The sequence below is a fragment of the Buteo buteo genome, chromosome 2 (assembly GCF_964188355.1).
Source record: "Buteo buteo chromosome 2, bButBut1.hap1.1, whole genome shotgun sequence".
Taxonomy (NCBI): Eukaryota; Metazoa; Chordata; class Aves; order Accipitriformes; family Accipitridae; genus Buteo; species Buteo buteo.
In genome coordinates, this window is record NC_134172.1 from 7688332 (window position 1) to 7701759 (window position 13428).

The 13428-nt window shown below is 43.7% G+C and overlaps 1 protein-coding gene across 2 annotated transcripts in view; it reads right to left on the minus strand.

Annotated features, from left to right (window-relative positions):
• Positions 1 to 7716: 7716 nt before the first annotated feature.
• RHEB (Ras homolog, mTORC1 binding) overlaps positions 7717 to 13428 on the minus strand; it is a 43302-nt gene continuing 37590 nt past the window's right edge. For both annotated transcript variants that reach the window (XM_075045015.1, XM_075045005.1), the window contains one exon: positions 7717 to 8232. In XM_075045015.1, coding sequence (XP_074901116.1) covers positions 8140 to 8232 — 93 coding nt within the window. In that variant the 3' untranslated portion in view covers positions 7717 to 8139. The remainder of the gene's footprint in view (positions 8233 to 13428) is intronic.

The following is a 13428-nucleotide window of genomic DNA, read 5'->3' on the forward strand; positions in this document are numbered from 1 at the left end:
AGCAGCATCTCTAAGCATAGCATGTAGTTTCTCTGTATTGGGTTCACTTCTTTTTATTGTTTTTTTCCCAGCTTCTCACCTATTGCAGTGTGGCAGCCAAAAGCAAGCATTCTTGGAAGACTCCTCAGCAATAATACATTGCACTCCATCCGTCAAAGCAACGGTTTCTCATTCAACCTTCAAACCTCTTTAAACAGCATCTTCGAAAGCCAAGGACCTAATCCCCTCTGAAGCACAAAGATCGGTCTCTCAAAGCCACCAATGAGTCGTTTTTATGAATGTTGTGATCTTTCAGCACTGAAGCACCAAGACACAGGTATAAATCAGGATTAGAGGGATTTTTTTAAGCCATACTGTTGACCGTAACATAATATTTCCCATATAGCTGCAATTACAGCTTCAGAGTCTGGCATCTCAAATGCCAGCCCAAGGAAAAACTGCTTCATGCTCCCCTCTTTTGTGTTATAAGAGCATCCAGAGACTTTAACAGTCTTATTCTCAGGGCAAATAGCAAGGGAAGCCCCAAGCCCATAAACCCCATCAGTTTATATTAATGAGCCAGGCTAGGAAGAGATAAAGGGGCTGGCCCATGGACCAACACGCAGAGACATACCAGGGTACCGTGTTAAAAGGAGATTTGCCTTTTATGCTATTTAATAGCTCTGGAAGAGACTTCACACCCAGCTCCTACTCATCAAATCCTCCTGTTCGTCACCCACGGGGCCCCCGTCACCTCCCCCTGCCACCGCCGCTCCGCTCTCCGGACCATCAGGCACACACTTCGAATCCGAACCCTAAAAACTCATTTCTTGGCAGGTTGCTCCCGTCCGCACACGTGCCAGCAGCCTCGCTCAGCAACCCCGCTCTGCTGCCTTGGTTCACCGCTTCAAGATTAAAGACCGTTTGGGAAGAAAGGATGTCATTATGAAGGCTTAAACGTATGCCGCCCTTTCAATTAAGATATAAAAGTTAATAAGTGCGTGTGCACGCACACGTAGGCTGAGCTGGAAGACGTCGCGTTGACTGGGATGCGCTGGAAGGAGGAGGGAGGTGGCATGTTGTGTTTGGAGAAGAAATGCATCCTTCAGCTGATGCAGGTAAACCTGCCCCGGCATCACAGAAACGCTGTTTACGTTTATATGTTCTGATGGAAGACAGGAAATAATGAATAAACGCCTCATTGAATTAAAAAAAACCCTACCCAAACCCTCATTGAAATGCTGGTGTTATTTTCTAGGTGCTAAATTCGTCACCAGATGGTGTGAGAAAAGTAACAGCGCATAGAAAGTCCCATTTGGAAGAGCGGCAGCCAGGGCAGGGGGCATTAGTGGCATCCCCAAAACCAGCCCTTCCCCACGGCCTTGCACTTAGTGCCCTAGGAGGGAAGGAGGAGACGTGTCCCTCTTCTGAGTCATGGCTGGGAGCACCACGGTGACGAGGTGGCCCCGTCATTGGCGTTGGGACCCAACTCTCCCATCCATTGGCGTCGTAACAGCCCACGTGCTCTTTGCGTTGGCCATGAGCTGTTCGGTGCCTGGAGAGGAAGACCCACAGCATCCATGACAAACTGGCCCTAAAGTACCCAGTAAAGCAAACACCACCGCAGGAGGAGGTTTTTACAGAACCACAAAAGCCTGGTTTCCTCGGGCTCTGTCTCATGATGGGATTTTCCTGTTCCTCCTAAGGTGCAAGCTTTAATTAAATGTGCAGGAACTTGATGTATTTGAGACTTGTGCCTGGCTGTTAGATTTGTTAGAAGTTGTCCAACAGGTTCAAAAGCTATTTTAGGAGAGATGGAAAGAGGGTGTGACAACTTTATTCTCATTTCTTTGAGAAACCACATGAAAGATACGAAACAACAAAAGACCCATCTCTAGAAAAAAGGAAAACAGTGGGGAAAAAAGAATATTGAAGAATGGCAAATCATAATTCCTGGACAAACCCCTTTAATTCCTTGCAAAGGATGGAAAGGCTGCCAATAGAAGAGAAAACAGCAGCCTGCAGAGCCTGGGGCCACTAGCAGCCTTTCAGGCACGCGATGCTGGGGCAGTCCTTGTCTCCTGCTCGTGCCCAGGTGCAGGAGCACATCCCACCATGGTGCCCTACACTAACAGGGTCGTGGGCAGCCTTCCTTGGCTGCGGCTGTTTAAAGGATGAAGCACTGAAAACATGAATTTGCAAGTTTGAGCGTTCGGCTTTAACAGACAAAACCCCAAAGTCTTGAGATATTTTTTGCGCGTCTTGGTTTCGAGGGAGCGAGAAATCGGGCTTGACGTCAGCAGGGACGGCTCCGGGCTGTGCTATCCCTGCCTGTCTTTGCTGCCGCGAGGCTGAGGAGTGCGGCGGTCAGAGACAGTTTGCTCCGACTCCAAGCCAGAACCAGGGGGGTGAGAAAACAGAACACCTCAACCACACAAGATGGCCAAGGCTGGTTTCAAGTCCATTTGTAACCCTGCAGTTACGTCCCCAACAAAACAGGGGCTGGAAGGACTCGATGCCACAGGACGCTGTCGGTGCCAACACTAGTCACAGAGATAGACCCAAACATGCTAGAAACCAGAGCTCAACCACCCAGGACAAAAACACCCTGCATGGATAAAAGTGGTGGCTCCTGGCCACCACCCCACTCTCCTCCCCGCATCGCGCCTACACACAGGATCTGGGCACAGCTCTTGTCCTTTTACAAAGTGATTTCCATGACACACCAAAGGATTGTGAGCAAAGTTATGTTGGCATAAATAAGCCCAGGCTGGGCGGTTTTCAAAACGCAGCCGTGAGATGCCACCACCTCTTTCCATGGGCTGTTACTTTATGGTGGTGATTTTTCCGTGCAGCTCAGCAGACGCTGGCAATCGCGCGTGCCTGGCCCAGCAATACGCCTCGCAATAATCTGCAGCATTAGGTGGTGCTGGCAGAAGGATGCTGCCAAATGACCCAAGTTACGGTAGGAAGACGTCAAACTTGCTCCTTTTGTGACACAGAGATGTCAAGAGAGCCGCACGTGATGCCTGGAGGTCAGTCTTTGGGAGTGACCTCGCTAATGCTAACAGGAATATTTCTTAGCAGAGGCTGAGCAGGATTAGCATTCTGCTCAGAGCTACCTACTATGGCCAGTACAACCCCACACAAGTAATAATTAAGTGAGCAACAGCCAAGGATTCACACCGCATCCTCTGAAAGGGCCACGCTTCAGCTTCTGGAGGAGCTTTTAGTATTTGCTAAGCAGCGTAAGACCAGGCACAGGAAACATCCGTATCCCAGGGCTTTCAAAACACTATCTTGCTTTAAAAAGCTCACAGATTTCTTCACGTACCTCAGTATGAAATACTTCTAGCTCATTAGGTATGGAACAACCATGGAAGATTTTTTGGCTCGCTGCTGAAAAGGACGAGCACATCTTGTGGGCCACTTCAGAGCAGCAACAGAGTGAGAAACCATCCTTATGACTCAAGGCAGAGTTTCTATATTAAATCCATGTTGCTCAAGACCTAGCCCACCTCACACCAGTTGCCAAAGCACCGATTTCCACTGGTGATTAACCCATTTCCAGTGCCTGGGTACACCACATGCTGCCTGAGCAAACCCCAGTTCAGATCTGGCCAGGTTCCTTCTAGGGAAAACAGCTCCTCACCTTGGAGTTGGGACCTGCTGGTCAGGTTTAGCCAAATATTTATTAGCAGCATTGCAGAGATAGATATTAAAAAAATCTGTAAAAGCTTGTTTTCAGCAATATTCTGCCTTATGATCAGCACCAGTGCAGCTCACCGCACATCTCAGTAAGCATCTGACTGAGATAGGACTTGGGTTTCCTTTTGGAAAACATCAGAAAGCCCAGGGTTTTGCGTGAAATCCTTTCAGTTTTCATCTTATTTCAAAAAGGAAAGGTTCCAGTAGGGAAATAGGACACCTAAGAAAAAGCTGGATGCTGAGGTCACCCATTACCCAGACCTGGCTTAGCCATGTTTCCACTGTGCCCATAACGAGTTGAAGGCATCTGTGCAAAGGTTCTCACTCCTGCTCCCCAGCTGTCAAAGGGGAGTAATTTTGACCTTATTAGATGAGGTTGTGAAGATTAGCAAGCAGTATTAGCAAGATGCTCTGAAGATGAGCAGTACTGATTACATAAGGACTAATTAAAACCTGTTGATTTCTCCTTCTCAAGAGGCTACAGCACAGCAGTGCCAATTAGCAGGGTAAGCCCAGCAAGCCCGGCTGCATCGTCACCACCTGCACCGCGCTCGTACCACGCTGCACACAGCAGCCCGTGACACCTGCATGGAGCAGCAGCACAAATTCTTTAGCAACAAAGGTGTAAGATTGCACATTTCTTTTGAAAAAGGTAAAAACAAAAAAATACGTACCCATTACAAAGGGTAGACCCTTCTCATTTCAGGCTGCTGCCCATCTTGTACTTCAAAGGAAGCTGCTGCAAGTTGGGACAGACCCAGCTGGATGTTTTACCCTTGTTTCTGGCACAGGTGAGTGTAACTGCAAAAGTTGTCCTTCATCACTTCCAGGGTGCAAGTTTGGACATAAAAATTTCTCTGTTCAAAGAAACTAGAAAATGGAAAGCCTGAAGTCTTCACCATTGCCTCCAACGCTGCAAGAACTTCCTCAGCAAAGTCCAGTTTCAGCCCACACTCCTCTGCCCTCGGTTGAGGAACAACATAAGGCTGCCTGGTGCACATACTACAATACAGCTACTGCAGACACAAGGCAGCAGTAAAAAAAAACTTTTCCAGCTTTTTTCTTCTCCAGCACGCATTCACCAACCCTTTGCAGAAGCTGGGAAGAAGCGTTAGGCAAAAGACTCCACAGACCCAAAGCAGACTTGTCTCCAAGCCTTTCCTCTTCTGGAGTTAATTTGGCAGGGATAAAGATTGCTACGCATAGAAAAAACAGGAAAAAGAAGGATCGCTTATCCACTTTCTGCCTGCAGCCCATCTTCCACTTGCTGAGCTGCGCCAGCCCCACCGCTTTCCTCGTCCTCAGCACTTCCATGCGTGGCAGGCTGGGAGATGGGCAGCTCAGTCTCTTGGGCTCAGGATACCGTGAGGTTTCTCAGTATTCACGCAGCAAAGCAAGGAGTTGGACAGGAGCACAAGCAAAGCAGGAGTCATTTCCAGAACAGCACATTTTAAATCCACACAAGTCAATGGGAATTTAACTTGACTTATGGTAGTTAAATTTTGCTTGTTTCCTCAACAGGAAAAGGATCTTTGCACTTTCATCTTTGCCAATGATCATCCCTTAAGAATAAGGCTGGGCCCTATAAAGTGTATAGCAAATTTTTTCTAGCCTGGGCCAGAGAACTTCCTTCATGACTTACCTTTTAATCCATGCACCACTTATCACAATCCTCCAGGAGCCTCCAAAGGATCAGGGCAGCTCCCAGAAAAGGCTGTACAAATTCATCAATTCCAGGCAAGCAGCAGTTTGCTAGATACCGACTTCTTGCTTCTGTACCTAACATAGGGCTTCCAAGATTGCCCACCACCCTGTTTTAGGGCTCTCACGGTGAAGAACCTAACCCGTGCCAAGTCATAAGTCAGTATAAGGAAGCATGAGGCTGCCCCAGCCTCCGTTAGACTCCAACTGCTGGAGGGTGCTGAGAAGCCAACTGAAGTCTCTGTACAGCAAAGGACAAGTAGTTCACTGATCACACTTGACTGTACATTTCATTAAAACTCCAAGACTTGCATATGGCTGTTCTTTAGATCTTATTAGCAGAGAAAAGCTTGGACAAGTGGAATAATTTACATTCCTTACTGGATAAGCCAGCAACAGTAGAAAGGAAACAACGTACATCGATGGATTCAATTCATCAGCTGTTACAGAAAATGCAAGAGCAGTACATGTATGTGAAGTTTTGGAAGTTCCCATTGCAAATCATCCAGAGAACCTGCACTTGCCTTTAAGCCCCCCTGAAAAGCCTCACCCCTGGAAGGTAGGACCTTGATTAGCCCAGGACTATCAAGTTGCACATTTCCTCATCCATCTCCTCTAAAGCCTTAGCAGCTGGCACACCTCAAGCACCAATGCCGCAGCTATCTCAGGCTTTAGACTGATCACCAGTACACATGCAGCCATTATTTTACAAAAAAAAAAAAAAAAAGAGTAAATGTGGTCATTGAGGTTTCTGGTATTCTAGAACTTCTACCATGTGATGTAGACCACATAACATTGTGTCCATGATGCAATGCCACAGAATCTGGTCATGCAACAAGTAATCTATCACCTCATGATTAGCCAATGAAGGATACTACCAAACAGATGCATATTGTTCCTGTGTTCCACTCACCATTTTCCAAATCCTCAGCAACTTCATTATCAGCCAAGCTAACCTCATTCCACTGTTGCAGGTTCTTGTGAAGGAAACCCACTGCACAGCCCCAGATCAGTCTGGTTCTGAAATCAAGGCACATACTGGTTTCCCTGAATGAGCACTGACTTTGCTGAACTTCAGCAATCTGTCATGGATGACAATCACCCAGCTAAAGAACCTGTATGTGACACAGGGTGTGAAAATTCAGGTAATAGAAATGAGTTTTCAGAAACTTTGGGAAATATCCTAAATGGAGGGGAAAAAAAGGCAACTTGTTTTGCCAGGAAGCCAGTTAATGTCATGGTGACGAAAGAAAGTAGTAAGTTTTTCTACATACACTGTTAATTGAGGGCTTTAGACCATTTTCTATATAATATGAAGGAACCATTGTACAAGAAATGAAGAAATTAGACATGCTAAATTTGCGTCTTTCAGCAGAGACCAAAATGCAAAAGCTAATTCTGGTTGCAAAAACAATGCAAGTTTCCCTTTCATATTATTCCTGCCAGAAATTAATTTTTCAAATGGACACAAAAATGCAAGAAAAACACTTCATTTAATTAATTGTTCCCCAAATCAGCCTCATTTGTTTTGTTGTTGTTTGGGGTTTTGTTTTGCTTTTAAACACAAAGTAGGTCAACTGCATATTTTTTTTTAAATATGTAGTTGAAGTAGTTTCTTTCCAGACTTAAGACACTAAAGCTTGTTAAGCCCCTAGTCCAAAAGCCAAGCAAAAACTTGCAACTGGTTCAGGGAAGCTGCCCAGAGGTGTGCTGGGACCCCGACACTGTGAATGGCCAGGTGCCAGGACCACTCACCTCTATCAGTGCTATCCAGATGCAAAAAAATACAGGAATGCATCATAAACAACCCACATCAATTTGTTCAGGACGTGCAATTTATTTTAAATGATATTTCTGTTTTCTTAGCAAGTCTACATTTGTGACCTGGATAAATCCACTCCATCCTGACAGCACTCCTAGTTACAAGTCCATGTGAACAGTCTGTAGCGCAGGTGTATGCTGGTCCTTTACTTGGGACAGATCTGCGCACCCTTTACTCCACAACTCTTTAACAGGTTACAGAGGAAAAATACAGTGCAGGTTGTCTGACTGAAAACCCAAACCTTCCCCTCCAAATCAAAGGTGTCACTTCACTTGTGTCTCCTTCCCACGAACGAGCACAAAGCACAGCTGAGCTACTTGGCCAGCCTGGAGTTCTAGCAGCAAAAAATGGTTGGGATCACTTGCAAACAACTTCCCGAGCAATAGTCAAACCATCCACTGGCTCCAAGGATCTCACGCCTCCTCTTAAGGTCAGCAGGTGAACATTTTTCATACAAAAAAAAAAAGTTGATATGGAATAATCAACAAAACGTTATAAACAGAGCATTGAAGGTTTGCAGCTATTTTATTTACAAGTATACATTTAACACAAAGAAACACTGATATCCAAGCCTAGTTAATAGTAGTGTAACAATATGCATCATTTTGATGATTATTCTAACCAACAAACTACACTGAAAAATTAATGCCAGTAAAATTCTTGGTCATAATATTAAGAAATACAATATATAAATTGAAAATATGATTGCTTAAAATTTGAAAATGGAAGTGAAGCCATTTGCACAGGAGTCAGAGTTTAACATAATCTGAAGGGAAAGGCTCCAAACCAACTGTTTATCTTTCAGGTTAACAGAAGAAAAAAAAATAAAATAAAAAAAAAAAGAAGCATAGTTTATCCTTAAAGATAATGGGCAGTTTTGCTTCTTCAGGTAGAATGTATTCCCAGTGTTTTCAGGTTTTGCAGTGGAATTACATTACTGAGCATGAAGACTTCCCTTGTGAAGCTGCCCCATCGATTTTTTCTGCCTCCAAAATTATCCTCTTAAAAACATCAACGGCAGTCTGTAAAGAGAGAATACAACATTAGTAGGTAAGGAGAAACTGCCCATTCCCTGAAAAAATAATTTAAAAAAAATGTTAGCAGTTTTACCAGCTACACCAGCAGACAAATGCACATCCAACGCTTATTCCAAAATCAAAGAGGGAAAATAGGGTAATTTCAGTTTTGAACACAACCTTTTGGAAGAAAAGTGTAAACCCCTATTCCACAGCAATCCTCAGCTATTTTCTCCATCACTGCAGGAAGGGCAAGTATAAACTGAGCCATACTCACAACATAGCTAATAACTATAATTCAGTTTTATTTTAAATAGTAAGCTTGCGCTGAGTGACTGACAGCATTGAAGATTCTGATGCTGTGCTGCTCCAGAGAATAAACCAATTTATTTCCTTTAAGTAATCTTTAAGATTCCAAGTACCTGCACAGAAGGCAGCAGATTTTTCAGCTCGAAACACTGACTTTGCACAGCCCAGCATAAGGGTTACTTGAATATTCTTCATTTTCTCATCTTACCTATAAGTTGCAAGACACGGTGCAAGAACACGAGGGGAAAACATGAGCCAAACTAGCCATTGCCTAATATTAAGCAATATCCTTTGATAAAGTCCTTCTGAGAGAAAGGGGGTTTGTATTTTAAACAGCTTGAACTACAGGATAGCCATTGCTAACATGGTCAGGCTCATACATTCTAGCTTACTGTATGGAGCATACAGGATTACAGAGAGTCCCTCTGCAAAATCACAAGCCACACATGCACTATGGATCCCTTCACTCCTTCAGAGGGAAGGCAGCAAGTACCCTCAGAGTATGGGTCACTTGTTCTGCTATCAACAACGCTGAATCTCCTCCCTCCACACTGAGCATAAAGCAGTCTGGTGAAAAAGGCTCTTCCCTGCTGAAGCACCAGGCGAGGAAACAGAGTGCGTGAGCTCAGAAGGGCGATACTTCCCCAAACACACACATGCTAGCGAGTCCAAGTTAAAAATCTTGGGATGGAAAGACAAACTTATTTTCATGGGAAATTGCAACTGAAGCAGACACTAAGAAAGGATGTCAGACCACTTAAGTGGTTCAGGAGATTTTACAGAAGAATTTGATTGATTAAGTGTAGTTAGGTTTTCGGTGGGGTTTTGATTGTCTTTAAGGACACAGAAAGACAGGGAGAGTAAGGCGTCTGGGACAACATCATGAATGCTACCTGTAGTAAATACCTTACACTGTTACTCTGGTATTTCAGCATTCACTCAGTTTTAAGGGTTTAAAAAATGTACACTAGCCTCCATCACAATATGCAGAAACTACAACATGCAGCATCTGAGATTGCCTAGAAGTGATTTAAGAAGAATAAATCTATACTACAGTCAAGGACAATTCTAAAGTGCTTTTCTTCTCTACGTATTTTTGAGCTGGAGATTCACCATATGATCAGTACTTCAGCATGTGAATCTTCAACTTGGAAATGGTCTCCTGATCATCTCAGAGATGCCATTTTCAGTTTATCTAACCTCTAGCCATCCGTTTCGTGAATTCCAAGCATATGCTCCTTAAGGAAAGTATAGTCATTATATAAAAGCAGTCACATTATGAAAAACGATAAAAAGGGGGTTTTGTTGATTTTAATCAACAGGCTGAAGAGCACCCTGTGATTTATGTGTTCTGACCTGACAGATGTTTTTCTGCCTCCACAAAGCGTAATTCTTAATTGGAACACTTCCAAACTAATCCCATTGACTGAAGTAGCTCCACAACTATCTTAAAGCAATCTTAACAAGATCAGACTGAATTTTAAAGTTTTCCATATTTATACTGTTTGTGCACAGTACTATCTCTGGAACTATTCATCAGCTGGAAATGGAGTATTCCTCTGTATAATGGAGTTTCCCTGCAATCCCCACAGAATCTGACAGAAGTGGCTCATTAGTCCAGTAATCTTACAACACATTTCCTGGGCAAATTAAGACTCAGGAGAACCATGGTCAGGACTGCAGTTGCTATCAAGCTGGTTCCACTAACGAAGAGTTTCCCTTAACCAAAACTTGGTGATATATTGATTTACGAATATGCTGCACCAATGTTTCCTTAGAGTTGAAATTTTCAATGGTTTCATTTTAATGCACAAGTTCTTGATAAACCTGGCTTCAAAGCACCCATTAAAAAACCCCCACGACTTATTCTGTCAACCAAGAAGCTATACATTCTCTGTCAAAAACATGCTGCCTGAGACACTAAGATGTAGGAGTTCACAGGGCTTGTTAATTCATTTCACAGAAAATATGTATTCACTCAGAAGGTTTAATCACTGTCCTACAGTTAACGCTCAGGAATTTGTAATTCAGCCCAAATATCCTATAGAATTTTAGAATGAGCTTTTAAACAACGCAGGAAGCTGTGTTGTGTGACAAGGAATAAAGAACACAGCCAGACTTTATATGCCTCTGTCTCCATATGGTCCAATTACAGAATGTGGGTCACACCTAGCCTACAGAAAGCCATCTGGCTTTCTTCTACCTTTCTCCCTGAGGAAACAAAATAGATGTTAGCCTGGGCAACACATGCTGCCTAGAGAGCTTAGCAGCGTGCAAGAGACACCAGAGGCTCAACTGGCCCACAGCCACCGGAGTCATCCTTTGGTATGCTGTATTTTTCAACTATGCAACTGTTCTATTATTTCAAAGACAAAACTCTCAACTGCTCATACTACTAGTTTATCTTGGCACAGAACCGGGCAAAGGAACTTGAACAATAGTCAGGTAAAGGAAGAGAGGTTTCTCCCTCCATCCTTTGCCAGGCCAAACACACTTTCCCAGGTAAACATGTCAGACCCCTGGAAAGGGGCTAAGACCCCAAAAAACTGAAGCATTTACTGAGCACTGCCTCTTCTGAGCTTGAAGATGAAGCTGCTCTTGAAAAAGAAGCAATGCCCAAGCAATTGGTTTTTAAGAGAGTGAGAAGTAGATTTTTTGCTATTTCCTTGCCCCTTCTAAAACAAATGTATCTAATGAATTTTGCGTAGCTGGATGAATACAACTTGGCTGCTCGTTACTCCCTAAATTCCAGTAAAAGTTGGCTCCCAGCTTCAGCTGGGTTTAAGACCAATTTGGATTCTGGTTGTATTTCAAACAGCTACCGCTTTATTGTACTGGGATTAAGATGAAGCACTATACTATGGCTTAGGTGAAACAAAGCAGGGAATTCCACAAGAAAGGCTCAAAGCTCCTGAAGTTAGCCAAAGCAGTTCAACATATCTGGTAATAATTACACAGCTAGAGAAGATATGACAATAACAGCCCAGCAGTAATCTAAATGAAGTCTTTTCCATTAAGTCTCAGAATTGCCTTCTCAAATCCCAGGGATTTCCCTTGATAACTGATGTGTTGCTGATATGCAGGCTCCTCCAAAAGTCCTACCAGGTCACCCTTGTCTGGAGGAGCTGATACATAGCCTCAAATATATCTGACCTTAAGAACTCTTGCCAGCCGCTACCATTTATCATTACCACAGCTTTGATCTTTGCCTCTATCGCTTTCCATCTATTCAAAGTCATGCCATTTCTGGAATGTGGTATCTCTTGATAACTCCTAGCAGAATAGGTCTAGTTTGCTGAAGTTAATCTACAGAACTATTTTAGTTGCCCAACAGAGTACAGCTATGCTCCCAGGACTCTCACAGATGCTCCAAAAGGATTTTTTTTTGGCCAAAGCAGGGAGAAGTCAATGCTCTCTCACCCCCTTGTAGGGTGAAAAGGACCTTTGCTATCAAAACCTGTTATAGGAATATCTTCTCTGGTTTCAGCAGTTCCTTGCAAACAGAGGTGTTACAAAGGACAGACCACATCGCTGATCGATCGAGTTTGGTCTAACCCATCTAGCAAGCAGACATACTCCTTGCTGCTGCAAAGAACATCACATAGCAAACCAATTTCAGACCAGCATACTAGAAATTGCCATACTTTTGCTCCACACCTACCAAATAGAGATGGCTAGGTTTCAGACAGAAAGGATTAACGGACTTCCCCCTAGTCACGAAGGTTTGAGGTCTCTGCTGAAGTTCTTAAGCTCTAAATTCCCAATCCAGTCCAGCTCATCCCTTTAAGCATCAAATTAGCTTTCTGTAAAGCAAACAGAATCTGAAGCAGTTTTGGAAGGAGTTTAGACTTTATCTTCATAGGCAAGTTACATTTGCTGTACCAAGCCAGTACAGGTGATGATTTGGATGAACCTCCAAGCAAAAAAGTGCCGACAGACTTCTCTTTCCAGTAATGCTGGCTTACATAAGGTGAAGGTTCAGTACCAGGAGAAAGACAACACGCCTTGTTACTAAGTTCGAAATAAACCCTCTCCCCCCAAACCAGGGACAGTTTTGGAGTAAGAGAAGATATCCTGTGTTGATAGAGCTCTGTTTTGAACCTGCCAAATTAGGATTTGGAGGAAAAAACCCCAGATCAGCTCAGAAGTGCTCCTGTCTAACTCATAAGAAGGGATGCTACAATGCCTGGCATCTCCTGTTTCCCCCTAGCACCTCACAGCTCCAGACTCCACACTTCGCTCTCAAAGCTCAATCTTACACCTCTTCAGAGGTGAGCATTCCTCTGCAACCACTTGCAAGAAGACTAAGACACCTGTCCCAGTTTTGGGCTCCTTCACACTTTCTTCCATACATCCCAAACCTCCAAAGGAAGCACGCCAGAGAGACTGAAAGATGGTCACATGCTGTGAGCACCCATCTCAGAAATGACATATGATCTCCCAAACTTCTGAGGCCTTCCAAAGCCAGACTAATTTACCAAGTGTATTATGTAGGAGGCATGAAGGAAGAATTGTGTTCAAGCACCTGTTTCTAACAACCTGCGTCTAAATCCAGTGATAAGATTTTACAACAACCTGCCATCACTATTCTGAAGGATCCTGCTGAAATGAAGACCTGGTAAGAACACCTCTGACAGCAAGAATGAACACAGCTTCTGATTTTTTGTGGTATTTGTACAGGACTGTACAGAGTTTTGAATATCTGACATACAACTGCCATTCTGATTTCTCTGAAGCCTACAAAGTTTGATACGAAAATTTCAGCTGGCAGCATAACTTAGTATAGACAGCCTGAGACTAAGGAACAGGCACAAATACATGGCAGTCAAGGGGACTTTGTTAGTGCAGCAATTTAATATGCAAGATATGCCAAGCATCATATAAAGCTCACAG